Source organism: Lissotriton vulgaris, chromosome 6 (genome assembly GCF_964263255.1).
Source record: "Lissotriton vulgaris chromosome 6, aLisVul1.2, whole genome shotgun sequence".
NCBI lineage: Eukaryota > Metazoa > Chordata > Amphibia > Caudata > Salamandridae > Lissotriton > Lissotriton vulgaris.
This window is the reverse complement of record NC_141694.1, coordinates 120,512,923-120,532,127: the sequence shown is the minus strand read 5'-3', so window position 1 is coordinate 120,532,127 and position 19,205 is coordinate 120,512,923. Positions and strand designations below refer to the sequence as shown.

General features: G+C 43.2%; 1 protein-coding gene across 1 annotated transcript in view; it reads right to left on the bottom strand.

Annotated features, from left to right (window-relative positions):
• Positions 1–19,205, bottom strand: part of SLC4A1AP (solute carrier family 4 member 1 adaptor protein) — a 137,043-nt gene that overhangs the window by 60,583 nt on the left and 57,255 nt on the right. Inside the window, exons 8-10 of the mRNA XM_086926093.1 lie at positions 9,203–9,392; positions 8,596–8,689; positions 786–1,032 (exon numbers count right to left, since the gene is read on the bottom strand). Coding sequence (XP_086782219.1) covers positions 786–1,032; positions 8,596–8,689; positions 9,203–9,392 — 531 coding nt within the window. The remainder of the gene's footprint in view (positions 1–785; positions 1,033–8,595; positions 8,690–9,202; positions 9,393–19,205) is intronic.

Below are 19,205 nucleotides of genomic sequence, written 5' to 3'. Positions count from 1 at the left end.
AATGTTTAGTTATGTCTAAAACGATTTGTATTTTTTCATTACCGCAGTACAGTAAACTAACCTAACCCCCCTACCTCCTCTCTGTGCAGGGAGAATTCTTAGCTTTAGGAAACCCACCTTAATGGCACGTCTTCTCAATTTAAGGACCCTCTGTTGGCCATCTTTTGTATGTAAAGAAGTCTCTACAGCAGCTTGGAGGGGTATGGAAGCAGCTAGGCAATTATAATAACAAGCAACTGTCTCCTAAGCTTGTTCTCAAACACTAACGCATACAAGCAACATGCAACAAATTCATTATGTTTGCTGCAACAAACTGATCTAACTCTAAAAGAGAAGAGGCAAAGACATCTGTTGTAGAAGCCTAGGACTAATGATCCACTGAGACACACATTGTTCACAGTTAAGCCCAAATGTCTCTCATCCATCATGTTCAAGTCGCAGCTTCTCGAACTAGAAATGGTTTTTCATAGAATGAGACTTGGTACATGAACTCTGTTCACTCCCTTCAGGAACATGAATGTTCATTCTCCCTTCCAGGTCCCTGGAGTATGCAGGTCTCAATTCTCCAGCCTGCATTGGTGGAACATGTAGGCAAAACAAAAACTGTCCTAGTCTACCCCAATACGTCTGATAATGTGTGCCTAAAGAACTAGACACAATATTATGGATAAAGGCATGTGTACAAAGGTCAAACAATCAATGAGGTATGTCAATAAGATGGCTGAGAGTTGAATGCTCGCTACTGAAAACTACTGAGACTAGGGTCCTCAGCTCAAATAACTTGCCGATAGCAGTATTCTCATCTGATTTTGAGCTGGAGGATTGGCCACTGGGAGGAGAAAGCCTCTTTTCTAGATCTTCCTTTGCTTTCAGTTCCATTTCTGAGTTTTGAAACCTGTTGGCAATGTCTTTCCCTTCATGTTCCTCCTTATCCAGTTCATCCTCCTCCTCCTCTTCCTCTTCAGGCTCTGATCCACCCCCTTTCATGTTAAATAGGCTTCCAGGAAGGTTTGTCCGCTGGGGAGGCAGATTCTGAAGAAAAAGTAAACGCACAATTTATTGTTGAGACAATCTCATTAAATATGCATTACACCATCTTGATTTCATTGTTTATTTATGCTATTAGAGTTAACAATCCCACTATCTTGGAGGCATATGCCAAATAACCAGAGACTTTACAGACATATTTGCCCATGGCTTTAAAATATTTTGCCTGGACTTTTCACTGCAAGCCTTGAAATGTCTCTTGTTTAGAGTTTCCTACTCTGAAGTGCAGCTCTTTTGTACAAGGAAGTCATAAAATGCAAACTCAAAAATGTAGAAGCCATTTTATTTTTTTAAATAAAACAGGTCTGTGCTTACATATAATTTCGCCCTCCATTTTAATAACCAAGTTAATTATTTTGAACACCTAAATAAGCTTATTCTAGCAGATATTCATCGGTTAAAAACTCAAGACACGGTATGGAAGATCATTCTTCCACAATATCTTCCACAATAAACTCCTTGTGCCTATCAGCGACAAAAAATTACAACGTAAAGCTGGTACACAATAAATGACAAAACAAACAAGAAGGAAACCACAGTCCCAGAAGACGTACCTCATAACATCTGGATATTAGTTCTCTTACTGTGACTTTTTTTTTTTAAGTCTTCGGTCAATGAAACTAAGGTGGAAGGATGCTGCAATGTATCAAGTAAGGTTTTGCACATCTGCACTTTCTTCTAGTTTATCATTAGTGGCTCTATGTGCACGATGGGGGAGAGGGGGCCCAGTGTAATCAGCCTGGACTACTCAAAATCTGTCAAAAATATCACTAAGCTCAAACATATTGTAATAACCCTAAAACTCAGAACCTAAAAGCGAAGTAGAATTCCACTGTAGGCAAAAAAAATGGGTTCTGGGTGCTAAAGGACAGATTTTCTATGTCACTGTCCGATGTCCTGTTGAAAGGTCCACTGGAGTTTCCCTGGTCAGTGACAAGTGTATACAAGAGACAGTTTAAATCATAGCTCCAGACTGGTCTAGAAAGTCAGTCAGTCAGTCAGTCAGTCAAAGCATTTTATTTCGATTATTAAAAATCATAAAAAGACAATCATGAACATATATACATATATATACACATAGTTAATTACAAAAACAAACAAAATTTTTAAGTACAATGTGCGTGGGAAAATTCAACACATATACGAGGATATATGAGAATAAGGCATTTCCGGGAGATATATTTTCTGACTCAATATACATAGAGTGGTATAGAAAAGGAGTAATAAAATTGGGGGATGTTATGGGGATACAAGGGATGAAACAATTTGGAATAATACAGAAAAAATTTAATTTGCCAAGTAACCATTTCTTTAAATACTTACAAGTAAGAAGTTTCCTACAAAATAAAAGAGGGGGGACGGGAGGATTCGAAAAAAACAATATTCTAGAAATAATAGAGAGTGGAGTAGATTGCACTATTAAAAGGTTTTACGCAGAGCTAAATGAACACAGATCAGATGACATGGCAAAATGGGGGGAAACCTGGTCAATAAAGTTGGGTATAGAACAAGAATGTTTTAAAAACTCATTAGACTTAGGGATAAATATTCTTTGTTCTGCATCACTACAGGCACAGCAATACAAGACTTTGTATTGGCTTTATTATACCCCGGCGAAATTAGCACAATGGGGAGCGACAACCGGTAAACATTGCCCTAGGTGTATGAGTGTAAATGCAGATGCTATCCATATGTTTGCAACATGCCCAAGCTTAGTTATACTACTTAAGGAAATAGAAATGTTCCTACAAAGGGCATTAAAACTAGTTGCTAACTTAACACCTGTGACTATTTTACTAGGGGCAGATGATAGTAATGAAGATGAAGCAGGGAAATACTGTATTTTTATTTCTATTTCTATGGCAGTGTACAGACTATGTATTGCATCTGCATGGCTAGATCAAACGGCACCATCATTTCAGCAATGGCTAGCCAGGTTGCTGAGTATTTATAATCTAGAAAGAGCAATCTACTCTAGAAGGGGGAAAAACTCGAGGAAACTAGGTTTGAAAATATGGGAGGCTATAACGAAATGGAAGGAAGAAGGATGATGTATATAGAACATGTATATAATCTGTACTTTTATATAAATTGTATCTAATTGATAGTAATACCTAGTGTATATATAATGTATGTAAAGGATATCATTTTCAATATATAAGGTATAGGATATTGAGCCCATCCCAAAAGCGACTGTTGTATTGTTTTGCTTTGAAGAATAAGGTTTATTATAACTAACTCTTTTTTCCTTTTTTTTTCTGTTTCTGTCTATGGTACATGGAGATGTATTGTATGATTATTTCATGGTTATGTAATACTGTTTACTTGTTCCACGCCCCCTCTGTGTTCCAGAGGGTGGAAAATATTCAAAATCTTTTAATAAAAAGAATTTAAAAAAAAAAAAACAATGTGCTTGAAAATGTACAAAATCACAATACATTCAGATGTCTAATTACATAAAACAGTATTTCATTAAAATTCAGGCTAAAAATATAAATTACACTAGAGATAGTTCATAAGGACATAATACACATTTCATCATTTAATACGTCTTGGAGGCCTGATCTCGTCATATGCATCCTAAGTGCAAAGTACCGCGTAAACAAAGTGCAGGTGCCAGGTAAACAAGGAAAGTCACATCAATAAAATAATTTTATCCCCTACATAGAATTTATCAGTCTATCTAATGTATTCTTTTTCCGAACAGCAGCCACCAGAAAGCTCGCAACACAGAACATGACCCAAGGAAAACTTAACATTTGTAAATATAAGAGAGCTGGTCTAACTTGTATGAAGCCGGCCTCTTTCAACAACGGTAGCAGATATTTACCTCTCATTTCTTGATAAAAGTCACAAAACATGACGAAATGCAACGTGTCCTGGTTTGAAAAATTGTCACATTTACAAGGGTTACAATTTTCCGGCTTGCCCCAGGTTGGGAAATCACCCAAAGTTAAATGTATCATATTGAAGCGAAACCTCGTTAAAAGCTGTCTGTGGAAGGGTCGATTAACAATGATTAGATACGGTTCAGTTAGAGGGGATGTTAAAAGTCAAATGTGATAACAGGGCGACTACTTGTAGCTCGGAATGGCGGAGCACCCAGGGTACATCCCTCAGGGGTATCAAACTTTAGGTGCCCATATCCTAAGGACCAGTAATAGATTAAATCTTTAGGTGACCCAAACGGCTCTACTCTAATCCATTAGCGCAGGTAAGAATTAATGGGGTGCTTCAGAACTCTTTCCTAAATGCAGAGGTATGAGGTTGGGAGGGGCTGTGACCTAGCCATAGAACCCCATAGCGCTGCTGATATGATGCGACACCCAATAAAGCAGCAGGACCTGGGAAGGAGGGACAGAAGACGGAAAAACTGTATGCTGATGATATCCTGCTATATCTCTCACACTCCCAACTATCGGGCTCAATGGTCCCTCACATCCTTACATTATATGAAAAGGCATCAAGACTTCGTACTAACTTGTGCAAATCCTTACTACTCCTTTTTAAATGAGACAATGACAAGGCCACCTGGAACATGTCTATCCCCATTAACGGCTCACTTATATCTCCACAGAGCCATGCTTCACTTCGAGCTTTATTGTCACTTCACTCCAGACAAGAATGAAATGGGATCTCCAACACTGGTCGCAACTCCCACGCCACATCCTCGGCATAATAAACCTGTTCATAAGGATGATCCTGCTCAGCTGTTATACACCCTAACTAAATGCTTAAACCGATCCTTTCTTAGGGCTGGCGGAACTCCCCTGAATAGCCCTCAATAAATGTTACCAATATACAATCGAGGTCTAGGCATGGCGGCTCTCCGTCGTTATTACTGGGTATCCCAAATCCTGGCAATAAATGACTGCTTAGGCGAAGACCAAATAATGGGCCTTTTGAATGGAAAATTCACCACCTAACACCTTCCGGAACCCACCAGGGTAGTGTTCCTAATATGGCACTCAGCGCTGCATATGACAGGATGGGACAAAAAACTTACAATGCAAACTTCATTATGTTAAGGGACATGGCTGTGGAACACAGTATGGAGGGCGGGTTTTAAACAATGGGACAGAATTGGGATTAGAAACGTGGGAGATGTTTGGCAGGGTTCAAGCATAAAGTAATTCCAAGATCTCAAATCCCACTTCAGGCTCTCACCCAATTCCATAAATACCTGCAATTACTGCATGTGTTCGTGAGTCAAACAATATTGCTTGACCTCCTCAAACACACCCCCCTAGAAGTCTGCATGAGATAAGTTGGGACAGGGGGTGAGCTCCCATCTTTACCAAAACTTAATAATACCTGCTCCAGAATCATTCCCAACCCTGCAGCAGAGATGGGAGAACTGGGTAGGTTCCTTTGGACGATGCAAATTGAAGAGATGCCCGTATGGCGCCTCGTAATATTGCTATTTCCTCATGCCGCCACCCCATCCAACTGAAATATTTTCATGTAACATATCCTGTCCCCCATCCTTCTGGGAAAAATAATCTGGTATCCACACCGGTCTGCTTCCGGTGCTCACACCAAAATGCATATTTCTTCCACACGATAAGGGCATGCCCCAAGATTGCTAAACACTGAAAGACCATTGAGAAAACACTCCCCCAGGTCCTGGCTACATCACTCAAACTAACCCCTGAAATAGCTCTTGCAGGGATCTTGGATGACCTGGGGGTGGGGGGGGGAGACAGACAAGAGCGGATCGAACCTTGGTTGGACAAGCCACAGTCTTAGCTAAAAGCGACATCGCCCGTTGCTGGAAATCTCCACAAGTACCTACAGTGTCAGCAAGGTGTAATGCTATATAATGATTTGCAAAAGTGGAAAAAACTAATTACCTGGCTACAGGGCGCCCATGCAAACATAAGAAAGTATGCAGGATGTGGTGAGAATGGATATATGATGTTAGCACGCATACCATTACCACGCATTTTTTACAACGCAGGTCATTTTACAACGAATACCTTTACAACGCATTCCACTACAACGCAAATACTATTACAACGCATACCATTACAACGTAAGTATAGGTAAGTATATAATATTAATATATAATGTAAATAATAATTTTTAATATCTTTTATTTAATTATTTATTATTTTATTATTAAATAATGTAATTAATAATATTAATTTTAATTTTATTATTTGTAAATATATATGTTAAAAATACCCATGTACCCCAAAACCCAAACCCAACCCTAAAACCTAAAAATACCCCTGTACCCCAAAACCCAAACCCAACCCTAAAACCTAAAAATACCCCTGTACCCCCAAACCCAACCCTGAAACCTAAAAATACCCCTGTACCCCCAAACCCAATCCTAAAACCTAAAAATACCCCTGTACCCCAAAACCCAAACCTGAAACCTAAAAATACCCCTGTACCCCAAAACCCAATCCCAGCCCTGAAACCTAAAAATACCCCTGTACCCCAAAACCCAATCCCAACCCTGAAACCTAAAAATACCCCTGTACCCCAAAACCCAATCCCAACCCTGAAACCTAAAAATATCCCTGTACCCCAAAACCCAATCCCAACCCTGAAACCTAAAAATACCCCTGTACCCCAAAACCCAATCCCAACCCTGAAACCTAAAAATACCCCTGTACCCCAAAACCCAATCCCAACCCTGAAACCTAAAAATACCCCTGTACCCCAATCCCAACCCTGAAACCTAAAAATACCCCTGTACCCCAAAACCCAATCCCAACCCTGAAACCTAAAAATACCCCTGTACCCCAAAACCCAATCCAGAAACCTAAAAATACCCCTGTACCCCAAAACCCAATACCCCTAATAAATGTTTTTAAAAAAAAGATAAACTTACCTATACTTATACTTACGTTGTAATGGTATGCGTTGTAATAGTATGTGCGTTGTAGTGTAATACGTTGTAAAGGTATTCGTTGTAAAATGACCTGCGTTGTAAAAGTGTGCGTGGTAATGGTATGCGTGGTAAAAGATGCGTGGTAACAGTTACATACCGGTGAGAATATTATTGATTTTACAGTCAAAATATGATAAATGATTTGGGATTGTTTTATAGGAAGATACACAGGACATGGTGTTGAGGCACATCTTATTTACAAATTGTCAACTGTAATGGTTTCCTATTTTTAAATAAAATGTACTTATAACAAAAAAAACCTTCAGGTGGCAAGGACACCTCTGGTACTGGACTCTCCATTCTTACTGAAGCATTGAAATGAAATGCTAGATCCAGTCATGTTGTCAAACCCTGGTATCTCTATAATTGCAAGTGATAGAGAGATTGATGGTTCAACCAGTACTGGAATTATGATGACTAGTGTTAGCCAACATGACATCACCCTAAGGTCAAGGATTTCGAAACAAACTCCCACGTAATCCTGTTAGACCGAAAAAACAGTGATACAAGCCCTATGGGTCAGGTCAAATCAATATGCAGTCTCACTGAAATCACAGTTCTGGAATGTCTACTACAGGTCTCAACCCTATTGCGAAACATATGTTCCCGGTTTCATTCAGGCTAGCTGACCGGCAAGGTTCTGGGCGGCACTGGTTCCTGAGAACACAGACAAAGGATTTAGTCAGTTGATACTTGCTTGTCCACCTAATCAGGGGCAAACTTCCCGTATGATGGCTGTTAAACCTATTTTCTTGCACGAGAAATATAAATTGTTAGGAAAACAGACAGAGACATAAGGTCCACAGATTAACAATGGGGAACCTATTTGAAAAGAAAATGCCCCCAGTCTTCTGGGCGCATGTTCAAGACCAAGTGATACAAATACTACACATGCCAGACAAGACTCTGGAATCCTATGCTACGCAGAGCATACAAGATAATTAGGACAACCTAGTAAAAGGCAGACAGAGGATCAGCACACATTTGGTAATCATGAAAAAAAAAGGAAACATGATGAAGAAATGGATGATGACAATTTCGAAAATACAGCCTTGCGGAGCAGCCAAAACAGTGAGATTAGCATCTCTGCAGCTAACAAATTTGAGGCAAGCCGCTTCAACCAAATAATGTCGCTGACCTTTGAAGATGGTTCTAATCTATTTTTCCATCAAAATGGGTTCTTAGATTAACCTTAATTCTTTGTCACCATTTGATGTTATCTGTTACATTTTTAGATTGTCCAACGATGAGTTATACACGCCACCATTTGCTCACCATCAAATCACTCATCATTACAGCAAACAATAAAAGATCTCCGAAAAAGAGTCTCCCTGTGGGGCCGGATGTGCATTGCAGCGCCGGCCCGACGAGGAGCAAACCCAACGATGAAGCATGACACCCATTCGGGTGTGTGAAGGCATTATTTTCTGATCATTAGGATCCTCCTCCTGTAGGGTTCCAATCTCTATTTCCTAGCTTTTTCTATCTCTGTAGGAACAGCCTCCTCTTCATGTGTGACTATGATTAGATGATTAGATGGCGCATGTGTGCTGGACCTTTATTAGCTCCTAGTCCCCTCTCTCTTGATTAACTTTAACACACTCACTTCACAACCCAACGCCAAAAAGAAAAACAAATCTTACCCCTATGGCTCCCGTTTTCAGTTTAAACTTCTTTCCCCCTTTCATTGCACCAAACATGGGAAGAGCTAGTGTTTTAGGTTTCTCAGCAGCATTCCTTTTAAAGTGAACAAAGAAAGAAGTTAGAAAAAGAGAAACGATCAAACATAACTATTGTATAATTAAGCAAGTCACAGTAGAAGCACCTTTCCAGTACAACGCTTGACAAGTGCTTCATAGAATAATTGCTTATATATCACACTTTTTCCAAATCCTAACTTCCTGGAAATAAGCAAACTGAGCAGAAGATTGGATAATCTATTCGTATAGTTTTAGAACTAGATGACACTGGATTTGAACAACTGCAACTCCTCACTTTCCGAAGAGTTGTTAATAAAAACCAAACAACAAACCCACAAACTAAGGCATTACCAAAGACATTACCTTTCACCTGAAGTTAATGTGAACCTAATAATGTTAACAAACTACTAACACTGTTTTCTTATGCACACTGCAAGGGCCCTGAAGTACATATCCCAGAAGTAAAAACTCCCTCGAACAGGCAGCCAATAATGCCAGTTACACACTAAAGTGACCAGCCCACTAAAGCTGCACGCTTGCCCATACTTACTGAGGCTTCAGCTCAGGCAACGAGGTCGGCTTCACCATCTTGACCAAGACCTCCAGCCTCTGTTGCTCCTTCTTCAGCTCGGAGGATCGTAGGTGCAGCTTCTTCCGCGTGACACTGTCCAGCGCTTCGCCAGACCTTATTTCCCTCATAAATGCATCCAGAGAATCTTGGGCGGCGGACTGGGACTGGCCTGGGGAATAAAGCAATGCTGATCACCTTCTGTTGTATGCCCAGATCGCAGTAAACTGTGCTCTATAGCCCTGAGTCTGAGTTTGTCAGAGCAATAGGTGGTATTTGCGGCATCTGATAAATAACATTACTATGCGGTACGTTATTTATTGCGAGCGATAAATGGCACTATTCCAGGTTTTGGAGGACTAACATGCAGATTGTTGTGCTTAATGCACCACAATACACGTGGGACAGTAAATACCGGAAATCTATAAAATGTTAAATTCTGGCAAGTTTGAGCTGCTGGAATGTAACACAGGATGAGGTTTTTAACTCACCCAGAAATCACCAGGTGAAATAAATGACACCAAAATTCCATCTCCTGAGCAAATATAGGTTTGTACAAGTGTTGGAAAACTCCAACCAAGTGGGATCCAGGACACAAGTCTGCAGGACGCACCGATCCAACATGTGCATTCCTCTGAAAGCAATGCAAGCTTTTTAATATGCGGAGCTCTGACATTTCACAGATCCAAGATTTAAATGATTCAAAAGTGCCATACATCTCTCATCTACTGTGTTAAATCTCATTCAACTGCTCCATTGTCCGGAAGAACAGTTTCAAAGGATCTGGGACAGCAGACCCCAGGAGACTGGAGGCACACCGCAAACATTTCTCCATTTCCTCTTTTTAAATACAGTTAATTGTCACTGTTAGGCTGAAGCCAACTTTATCACAGTGAAAAGGAGTTCTCAATAATATAGATATATTAATTAATCAAGGAAACGTTTTCTTCAGTTATTTTGTATATGATTGAAGGTAGCAAGTATATGGAAAATTGTAGCAGTATGGCATTCCGGCATCTCTCTGCAACTCCCCAGGGTATGTAGCCCCACTAGCATTCATCTACATTAGCTGTACATGACCACAATATTTAAAGAAACTCTTACGCCACATTTTCAAGTGTAGAAATAAGCAGGGGGGCCCCGTGTGCGCAAAAAGTTGTACACATCTAGGCTCCTATATAAATAACAGTTTCAGAATAAATAAATCTGCATGTACCAAAACGTTATATAAAATAAAGGAGAGACTCAGAAAAGCGAGGACAGCCAGGGAAGGGTCTGGTTCAAACTCAAGTAGGATTGGTACATCCTATGGAAATACAATGGACAATATACATCATCCAAATATGGAGGGTGTGCTGGCCTCATGAGACATAAGATCAAGGCCTAAGAAAGGGTGGGTATGGACCAGCCATTAGGAAGTGGGCATGTTAGATGTAAGGGTGGCATGCTTTATCTGTGCCCATCATAGTCCTTTCTGAAAGGTATAGGAGTCCAAGTGTTTGTAGTCTTAGAAAGATATGTCATACAGCTTAGAGCCAGAGACTTCCTGCAGCAATTAATGTGTCTCTCAAGAGGTCTTTTATGCGCCAATTGATCGTAAGCAACGATCTGGCCAGAAAGCAAAATAGACGTCTGACCTGCGAGTGTGGCACCCTTGGCCGGTTCTAACAAACATGGAGGTCCAAGGAACAAGATGTTTGAGAAGAGAACAATGTTGCCTCATGTTAGGGCAGCAAGCAGATACTACTAAGTCAGTGTGCCTATCTTTTCTCCCACTGAGTCTTGCACCTACTGCCCTTCCACTCAGCAAGCTGTGTTGGGACAAACGTTCCCTGAATGGACTGGTGACGCTCTGACTTCCTGTCCTGAAAGCCAAGTGCGTTCACCCCACTGAGCTCGACAATCTGAGCGAGAGTGTCGATTGAACTTTTTGCGCAGGGTATTTGGTGATGGGCAGTGGTTGCAGCAAGATTCCAAAGTAACAAGTTTCTTTTACCTGCAAACCTGTCGGGAGGCTGCCTACAGAATCCTCCCTTGTAGAGGCTGGTTCAGTGCCCATAAACAGGATCCTTAGCCATCAAGTACGAAAGACGTTTGCTGTTTGGATTGGCATGTGTGAATTGAGAATGAAGAGTTTAGTGCTGGGTCTATTGGACTTCATATGTGTGTGTTGCACAAGCTGTTGATGTCCATATTGTGCGTGCAAGCTCATACATCTCCCTGTCCGCTTCCCTTAAACCTGTAATCTTGTGGGTGGGAGAGGTATCTAGCACTTTCCCTTTGCTCCTAATGCCTGGGCCAAAGTCAACCATTCCCCATTTCTGAGTTGTAGCCATCTCCCCTGGCAACAGGAAAGAGCAAGGCGCCAGAGAGAGGCTAATACACACCACACAGTGGAGACCGTCTAATGTTGGAGACTTGTAGGAAACCCACAAAATTGGACAGGAACAGAATGCAGGATTGGTGGAGCCCACATAAGTTCTAAAGTGCCAGGCCATCCCAGAGGTTTTGGTGTGAAGGCGTAACCACTAGAGTGGTATTTGTACTGGCCCCTTCAGACAACTCAGTTCATCAGTCTTTATTTCGATTGTAAAACGATAAAAGACATACAACCAATTAAAAAATAAGCAAGATACAAAACTTGTAACATGATGAATGGACAATATCAAGATTACACAAATCTAAAACGGACGCAATAAATAGTTAAAAAGAGCATTAAACCATTAGTTCAACAAACACTGATGTACTATTAGAACATCTATTTAAGAAATGTAAGATAAAATCCCACTCAATTACAATTTTGTGAGAGGAGCGGAAAAAAGGTAAAACCAAGGACCCTGCAATCTAAGAAGAGAACTGCCCAGGTCTTCCACAGGAAAAAAGCCCTGCCAAGATTCACAGCAATATAGCGGACACGTGCTGTCACACATCCCCAAAGATAAGGGTAGGACCAATTAAAGCAAATCATGATGGTAAGCCCTTGATTTTATTTGCCCGGATCACCCATGCCCAACTCAGGAATTTTGCCATAGCAATGACAATAGGTTCCTGAGTAAAAGTCTGTAGGATCCTCAGAGCCTCTTTGGCTACTCTCGTACCTAGATTGGAACACATTGGTGTAAGCCATTTCTTCCTTGGTGGCTTATAGGCTGAGTAACAAATAGGATATGGGCAACTGATTCTGGCTGGACTAAGCACAGCGGACACAAGGTGGACATTGGCTTAAGCCATTTGCTAGAGAAACCTCTAGTTGGAAGGGAGCCTAGCCTAAACTGATGGTAAAGCTTCCTATCCAATGGTTTTAAAATGGTGTCACAGTATTGTTAAAATCCAGCCTCATGTTTAATTGACAAGAAATCCCTAGTCAGGGTAGGCCTGGTGGTAGAGGAAAACCGCTCGGACTTCACCATGTCCATGTAGGCAGCTTTAAGCTCTTTTTTGGTCGGGAAGGGGGCCGTTTCTGTGTTTTCCCACAATGAACCCATCCCCATATCTATCAGGTTTTTTTTATATGCCCAAGCCACTTAATCTTGCTTAGGCACCCAAGCCCCTGAAATCCATCAGGGCTTTAGCGTACAGGGAGAGCTCTGGAGTGGCCCACAGCCTTCTCCACAAGGCTATAGGCCTGAATCGAGCCAGGTCTTCAATACGGAAACATCCCAAATCCAAAAACAACGGCACTAAGGGTGTAGATTGCGGCAGGCCGGTTAGTGCCCGCATAAATTTATTTTGGGCGATAATAATGGGAGTAACGTCCTCATGACCCCACAATTATGCGCCATATAGAATTGCGCTCGTAACCTTTGAATTGTATATTTTAAGAGCAGGAACTAGGGGTTTAGTGAGGGAGAGCCTGTGCTCTTTTAACCGCATGCGCGCTAGCGGGTTTTCCCGCTGAGCGCTGAAGATTCGAAAATCGCGCGTTACGTGACAAAGCCAGCTCGTCATGCGCGTAGCGCAGGTAACGCCCATGACGAGCTGGCTTTGTCATCAGCACTGAAGGGGTTAAAAGAGCACCTGCCAACTGCGCGTGTTTCAAGGCAAGCATATCAATGTGGGGCTTCCAATGCAATTTCCTATTTAATGTTACCCCAAGTAGGTGAATACATCAGTCTGCTCTAAAAAGACACTATTCATATGAACCTTGCCCCTCGTAACCTTTTGTGAGTGGAGGATCATAAACTTAGTCTTGTCCACATTGACCAACAGCTCATGGTCGCGGCAGAACTCCTCAAAGCGGGACAGGGTAACCCGGATTGAATCTTAGATAGAATCAAGGTGTCATCCGCGAACATGAGTAGGGGGGTATTCAGTCCCCCTAGGGTTGGAGTATCTGTTCTACATGTGGAATAGTACTGTACAACCCTGTCAACAAATAAGGAAAACAGGGTAGGGGCAAGGAGGCAACCCTGGCACACACCCTTTAACACCGGGAATCTGTCAGTAACATATCCATGTGTGCCCCATTGGACCTGGGCAAAGTTATGGTTATGCAGTTTAACTATCATTTATAACAGCTCTATCGGCATTCCCACTTCCAAAAAGGCACTCCACATTTTATTACGAGGGACAAGGTTGAATGCGGACTTCAGGTCAATAAAGGCTGCGTATAGCGTACACCCACCTAGGATAACAACCGGCCAAAATATCATTACAAACCTAAGCACCTGGTCGATTGTGCTGGTGTGAGGGCGGAACCCTGCCTGCATGGGTGATAATATGTTAAATTCCTCTATCCACTGCTGGACTCGACTCAGTACTAGCCTCGCAACTATTTTCTGTATAGAGTCTATGAGGTTAATAGGCCTATAGTTGCCGGGTAATGCGCGGTCCCCCTTTTTTGTACACCGGAAAGATGACAGCGCCAGACCAGGTATCAGGAATGCTCCCACCACTGGCGATGGCATTCGCAAGATAAGTAATATAAGTCACCCAATTATCTTTATCATGGCCGAATAGGTCAGCAGGAACACAGTCAAGGTCCGGTGCCCTTCCACTCGGAAGCAGAGAGAGGACTGTCGCAACTTCAGTTTTATTAAGTAGTAGGGTGGGTATCGGTGTGGAGATTTTAAAATCTTCCAGGTTATTGGTGGTCAAAGAGAATTGGGCTTTATGAAACTGGGCCCACTAGTCCGGTGAGATATAATTCGAAGGTGTATTAGATGTCCCACCACTCCCCAGCTTCACTAATTGCCAAAATGTGACCATGTTGGTCTTATTGCTTGCTTGGAGCAAATCTTGCCAGGGGTTGTCATCCCACTCCTTTTTTGCTATAACTTGGGTTGCTTTATAGTTGGCCCTGGCATGTTTGACTTTTCCCATATCTTTCGATCTAATAGCCCTTGTCAGTTGTCGGTACGACTCTTTGCAGGTTTTGTTGTACCAGGTACCCCATCCTTTGCCTTTTTTTGCTAGTCTTAAGAAAGAAGGTTTTGAGGTTTAAAAACAGATCTTTATGGACCTGGGGGATGATTTGAATAATATCTCCCTGGGAGTGGCAGCCTATTGAGTGAGCAACCAGAGCCTTCCTTGCACCAAAATCCCCATCATTCTCAATGATCCAGGGACATCTTACTCTCCTCATATCATTTGAGAGCGACATTTCAACTTGTATGCCTTCCACTGGCTTATTAGGGATATTTAGTGTGCCTGGCGCCTTGATTGTCAAAATAAAAGGGTCATGATCACTTTCTGAGCGTTGCTGGACCAGCAGGTCAAGAAGAGAATGCCACGATTGGTGTTAAGCATCATAAAATCAATGCGGCTGCTCCTCAACCCATTGTTAAATGTATCTGCGCCATTCCTATCTGATTGGGACCTCCCATTCCCTGCTCACATACCCCTTTCCAGGCATAGCCCCTTAAGTTGCAAAGCAACTTCTGTCCATTGTTTATAGGGCACAGATCTAGGGACGGAATGTGCCACTGCAAGTCCTCATCAGAGCTTAGATTACCGTCCTCTAAGTCGAGCGGTTCAAAGGTGCAATTAAAATCCCCCAGAATTACAAAATTACACCCACCCCTCTGGCTATCTAAGAAGCTGTCAAGGAGGGATGCTGTCTCTGAACGCCTCCCACCCGGTTGCCCTCTAGAGTAGATGTTAATTATCAGTGTGTCTCGGTCTTGGTCCGACCACAGCCTTAAAACCATTATATCGTACCTGCACCCCCTTTGCTGTCTCACCCAGCAGGTAAGGCCGCCTATAGGTCTACCTTTCCAACCCTGTTGGGCAGGTTTGGAAAAATGTTAAAAACCCGGACGGTAGATCGGGTCAATAGACCAAGTTTCCTGGAATGCCGATAGATCAAACTGATCTATAAAAATCTCCCAGTCACAGGATACTGTTTTCTGCTGAAGTCCTGCTATGCTCCAGGAGCCCACTGTCATAACAGACCCGACCTGCCCTTGGCGTGGACTTCCATAAGGGAGATAAAGTGGAGGAACGGTCTTGTCCACCTGCACTTCGGGACCATGATGACAGTTGGATGACGCTGGAACTGCTAAATGGACATCGCCCGGGTTAACCTGCCCTACCGATCTCTGTGTCCTCTGGGAGAGACAACCTCCCCCTATATGACCTAGCTGGTTACATGTTGCATGCCCCTCTGTCATGATGTCCCGAGATTGTATGGGAAAATTCGGAGGGATGAATATTGGGGGACAGTTGCCAACAACCTCGGACTCCCTTTGCAAAGAGGGCCCAGATGGATCCATACGGTTGATCTCGGCAAGTCAATCAATGTCTTCTAGGAAGGTGAAGACATCAAAACGGTTATTGAGAGGGACAGGGTAGTTAGTATGACCAGGTATTTGGGAAGACCCACTCCTTCTAGCCATACTAATGGTATTAAAGGGTCGATAGAAATAGCCCGTGGTTGATTGGGAGAATGTGTGCGTGTTTCTCTCTGGTTTTGCTGCAACCCCTGAGTACTGAGGCCTCCCTGGGTCGGGGAGATAAGGGGATTAACAACAGGGGCTGGGTCGATGGAATTCCATGCCTTATTGCATCCGACCCTCCCCTCCCCGTGAGAGGAGCTGCCCCCAACATCCAACCGTACACCAGCACAGTTGCCTTATTTGGCACAGTTTTTGCATCAGGGGGTCAATGAGATTTGAGATTACCTACACTATTCGTAAATGGAGTTATTCCTCAGTGGAGGTGGGTGGACTAGCAGCGTCAGCAGGTACCGTAATGGTTTGAGTACTACCTTCGTTTACCTTCGCGGCTGCCTTCCGTTTGACTCCACCACAGGATTGTAGGATAGCCTTGGTTGGGCCGTGTCCTTTCCTTCGATGGTGTTTCCCCTTTCTCGACATGTTTTACGGTCCTCCCCCTGGTCGAAACCATCGGTGTACATGGATTTTTGTCTGGGCTTATTGAAATGTCTGGTAATGGAGTGCAGGAGCCCCGACTGGGCTGACTTAAAAGAGAGGGCGGTGGGGCGGGGGAGATGTCAGTGTGTACTAAAGTGGGCGAGGAAACCATGCAATAGTTAGTCAGAAGCAGTAAGGGGTCTAATGAAAGCCTACGTTCTGTTAGCTGGATCTCGTGGTTCAACACTGAGTCTGCCCTCGACAAGAAAGCATCAAGCGTTCCCACCATCCCCCACCCACCCCAGCCTTGCCTTTACTGGTCTGGCCAGCCCCCACAGGAGGAATCGCCGAAAGTCAGATGTAACTAGACAGTGCCTTGTTAGTGTTAATGTAGAGGACAGATGAACATAAGGTGGCCCAGCCCAGTCTCCTCCAGTCTCTGACGGGCTCAGACGGGCCCGCCCTTGGTCTGGGCTGCGTCCCATGCAGTGGGTGGAGAGGCAGCGCTTTAAGCGTGATCACCACGCCTCTCCCTCACTCGCGGCAGCTGCGCTTGGTGTAATGCACCCTGGGAGCTGTAGGCTTCCTCCTTTGCGGTGGGACAGTTCTAATTAAGAATGCCGGTGTTGAATGGCCCTCCTGCTGGGCGTTGATTCCAGGAAAGCGGCGTGATGAAAGGCTCCCCACAGTGGCAGCAAGCAGGGAACAAGAACAGCAAAACAGCGTGGTGTGAGGCTCCCCGCAGTGGTGGCAGGCAACTAACAAGTACAGGTAGGGCATAGTCTCCCACGCCGCGGGGGAGAGGCAGCGCTTTAAGCGGGATCACCACGCCTCCCCCTCACTCGCGGCAGCTACGCTTGGTGTAATGCACCCTGGGAGCTGTAGGCTTCCTCCTTTGCGGTGGGACAGTTCTAATTAAGAATGCCGGTGTTGAATGGCCCTCCTGCTGGGCGTTGATTCCAGGAAAGCGGCGTGATGAAAGGCTCCCCACAGTTGCAGCAAGCAGGGAACAAGAACAGCAAAACAGCGCGGTGAGAGGCTCCCTGCAGTGGTGGCAGGCAACTAACAAGTACAGGTAGGGCAGAGTCAAGACAGCACTTAGTTCATCTTCACTGACCTGACACCAAGAATACTTCTGCACTTGTGTCACAAAGAAAGACAATAGAACAATAGTGTCACCCTGCTTCAATGTCATTCTCCCTCTAGGTCTTGGCAACATCTGGGAAAGCTTGCAGAGTCAGACTGCAGCTGCGAGCTGTCAAGAGGAGAAAGACCCACCTTTTTGCAAAGGAGCTGGACTGCATGTGCCAGGAGTGACCAGATTCAGGGGAAAATCTGCATAAGGCCCACTTATTAGACCTGAATGAGGACAGCTTGACAGCTATGATGTAACCACTATTAAGCAGCCCCGGTAGAAGCTGAAGTTTTATCTGGGTTGTGGAGCTGCTCTGTTACCTTCAAAGAGAAGGGTGTACTTATTGCACTCTGCTCAGACTTTTCCTTTCTCATCTCCAGTCATGCAGGTTAGATGATGTAACCCTGATTCTGGGACCATTTCGACAAATGTTCTGGAGCATATGGTTTCAGAGATCTCATCAAATAGAGCTATGGTTAAGACTACTCTAAAAGTTCCAATAACCAGTGGCTACTCGTGTCATCAAAGGTTATGATGAGTACTACCTGTCTTGTGTGTTCAATCGACACATTATAATTGTATGGCAGCTTAGGGGTATTCAAAAAGAGCCAGCCCAATATTTTAAGCTTCCCCCCAACACTGGTCAAAGATTATAGCCAAGGGAACTGATCACTTGACTCCAGTGACTAACCAGAGCCCCTAAACTTATTTACTGGGGCGACACATTTTAATCAGAGTATCCTTTGTATAGCACTATTGCAGAGGAGATATAAAGATGTTGAGCATAAGGTGCTTTTGATTTTTATGGTTAAAATTTTATTTTATTTTTACTTACTATCCACATGTTTCAGCAACACAGAGAGAGGAGATGAATACAAATGTTTCAAGAGTATATTTATGCATTGTGTAGAAATTGTTTGGGATTGTTTCATGCCCAGTAGTGTATTTTAGCACTAGCAGCTCCGTCAGCAGTTCTTGATAAGGCTCTCAGAGTCCTCTACCCTTGGGCCAGTAAACACTGAGTTTATAGCTGTAGTACATGAGGAAAAGGGATCTCCTTCACCTCCCTAACTGCCTCTTTAATTCTAAAGAAAGAAAGTCGAGCCAATTGGGAATCCCATCAATACTTTGGGTCTGTATCCTCTCCCATATGTTTTGCCTACAGGACATTGAGGTGTTTGCCTATTTTCACTTGCCTGACAAAAAGAAGGAAGGTGAGTCACTGTTTCTGGGTCTTCCTGCTGGTGTGTAAGCATTGTAGGACTTCCGTACTCTGGAATACCATCTTTTACTTTGATTAGTTTTCTGGTAAAGCAGGGGTGATGCATGATCTAAGTCTCATCGGGGACTCATTCCAACTTTCCCACCTCCAGAGGTCACCATATCTCCATTATGTGACTCATCCCTTTCTTGTTCTCTTCTGTGCAATATATTACAGTGAATGAGTCAAAGAAAGTTTGGTTTCACGAACAAGTCGATGTTTTCAGTTTCAATTGTTCTTTATTATTCAATCTTTAAAAACTTTTGACAGCATCAC